Here is a 2,722-nt window from a genome sequence, read left to right as displayed (position 1 = left end):
ATTTTGTTTGAATTCAAAGATGTGTTTGCTTGGTCATACGATGACATGCCAGGATTAAGTGTTGATTTAGTGGTCCATAAGTTTCCAACCTACCCCGATTATTCCCCTATCCAGCAAAAACATAGGAAGTTCAAAATTGATATCAGTGACAAGATTAAAGAAGAGGTCACAAAACAGTTAAAGGCGGGAGTGATCCGAGTAGTCCGATACACCACATGGCTGGCTAATATAGTTCCTGTATCAAAGAAAGATGGGAAAATCCGGGTGTGCGTTGACTACCGATATCTGAACAAAGCAAGCCCCAAGGACAATTTCCCTTTGCCAAACATCCACATCCTTGTTGATAACTACGCCAAACATGAAATACAGTCTTTTGTGGATTGTTACGCAGGATACCACCAGGTGTTGATGGATGAAGAAGATGCAGAAAAGACAGCTTTTACCACACCTTGGGGCACTTACTATTATAGAGTCATGCCATTTGGTCTGAAAAATGCCGGGGCAACCTACATGAGGGTCATGACTGCCATTTTTCATGATATGATGCACCAAGAGATAGAGGTGTATGTGGACGATGTAATCATCAAATCCAAAACCCAGGACGACCACGTTCGGGACTTGAGAAAATTCTTTGAGCGGCTGCGCAAATATGATTTGAAGCTGAACCCAGCTAAATGTGCATTTGGGGTACCATCCGGCAAACTCTTGGGATTTATAGTCTGTAGGAGGGGCATCGAGTTAGATCCAACAAAGATAAAGTCTATTCGGGATTTGCCTCCTCCAAGAACCAAGAAAGATGTTATGAGTTTGTTGGGAAGATTGAATTACATCAGTCGTTTCATTGCTCAGTTGACCTCCACGTGTGAACCCATATTTAAGTTGTTAAAGAAAGATGCGTCAATCAAATGGACAGTTGAATGTCAAGAAATTTTTGATAAAATCAAGGAATATCTGTCAAATCCGCTAGTCTTGGTCCCACCTGAGCCAGGGAGGCCTCTGTTCTTGTACCTGACCGTCTTGGAAAATTCTTTTGGTTGTGTCCTCGGGCAACATGACGTGACCGGAAAGAAGGAGCAGGCCATTTACTATCTGAGCAAGAAGTTTACTAGTTATGAAGCCAAGTACACTTTATTGGAAAGAACTTGATGTGCTTTGACATGGGTCGCTCAGAAGCTGAGGCATTATTTGCAAGCTTACACCACCTACCTCATAACCAGGTTGGATCCTTTAAAGTACATATTTCAGAAACCAATGCCCACTGGGAGATTAGCAAAGTGGCAGATCTTGCTCACGGAGTTTGACATAGTCTATGTCACTCGCTCGGCAATGAAAGCCCAGGCATTAGCGGATCATTTAGCTGAGAACCCGATTGATGATGAGTACCAACCTTTGAGAACTTACTTCCCAGATGAAGAAGTAAATTCAGTTGAGGCAATATCTGAAGACACTCATCCTTGGAAAATGTTCTTTGATGGGGCGGTAAACGCAAAAGGTGTTGGAATTGGGGTAATTTTGATCTCACCCACTGGTTAGCACTATCCAGCCACAGCTCGGCTTCAGTTCTTCTGTACAAACAACACCGCCGAGTATGAAGCTTGCATTATGGGTATAAACATGGCAATCGACCAAAATGTCGAAGAGTTATTGATCATGGGAGACTCAGATCTGATTATCCGATAAGCCCAAGGAGAATGGGAAACCCGAGATGTTAAGCTTATCCCTTACAAGAAGTATGTGGAAGACCTCAGCAAGCGATTCAAGTCAATAGAGTTCAGGTACATTCCTCGTTATCACAACGAATTAGCCGACGCACTTGCTACTTTGGCCTCAATGCTGCCGTATCCAAGCAATGCTCACATAGATCCCTTGGAAATTCAAATCCGGGAAAGACATGGTTATTGTAATACAATTGAAGCAGCACCAAATACCCAACCATGGTACCATGACATCAAAAAGTTCTGAAAACTCAAGAATACCCCGAGCAAGCCAGTGGAGACCAAAAGAGAACCATTAGACGGCACGCGAGTGGTTTAATTTTTTAGTGGGGATGTCTTGTACAAGAGAACTCCGGAACTCAATTTGTTAAGATATGTTGACACAGAAGAGGCTGGAAGAATCATGCATGAGGTACACGCGGGAGTATGCGGGCCCCACATGAATGGGTATGTTTTAGCAAAGAAAATCCTTCGAGCGGGTTATTACTGGATGACCATGGAAAAGGACTGTTTTAGTTTCGTTCGGAAGTGTCATCAGTGTCAGGTGCACGGTGATTTGATTCATGCACCTCCCACAAAACTGCATCCCATGTCTGTACCTTAGCCATTTGTTGCCTGGGGCATGGACGTCATTGGGCCAATCGAGCCAAAAGCCTCAAATGGACACAGATTCATACTAGTTGCCATTGACTGCTTTACAAAATGGGTTGAAGCAATCACTCTCAAGTCTGTCTCCAAGAAAGCTGTGGTAGATTTCGTGCACTCCAATCTTATCTGCCGTTTTGGCATTCCTGCAACTATTATCACAGACAATGCTGCAAACTTGAATAGTCATTTGATGGGGGAGATATGTGAGCAATTCAAGATAATGCATAGGAACTCTACTCCTTATCGGCCTAAAGGCAATGGTGCTGTTGAAGCAGCAAACAAAAACATCAAAAAGATTTTGATAAAGATGATTCAAAGTTCCAGGCAGTGGCATGAAAAGTTGTCGTTTGCATTGTTGG

At 43.2% G+C, this 2,722-nt stretch overlaps 1 protein-coding gene across 1 annotated transcript; it reads left to right on the top strand.

The window, feature by feature from the left end:
- Positions 1–1,326: 1,326 nt before the first annotated feature.
- Positions 1,327–1,962, top strand: LOC138878592 (uncharacterized). The gene is made up of 2 exons (XM_070158284.1): positions 1,327–1,528; positions 1,682–1,962. The coding sequence occupies exons 1-2, from the start codon at positions 1,327–1,329 to the stop codon at positions 1,960–1,962; spliced, it is 483 nt and encodes a 160-aa protein (XP_070014385.1).
- The last annotated feature ends 760 nt before the right edge of the window (positions 1,963–2,722 follow it).

Source organism: Nicotiana sylvestris, chromosome 9 (genome assembly GCF_000393655.2).
Source record: "Nicotiana sylvestris chromosome 9, ASM39365v2, whole genome shotgun sequence".
NCBI classification, from domain to species: Eukaryota; Viridiplantae; Streptophyta; class Magnoliopsida; order Solanales; family Solanaceae; genus Nicotiana; species Nicotiana sylvestris.
This window is presented reverse-complemented; position numbering and strand designations above follow the sequence as displayed.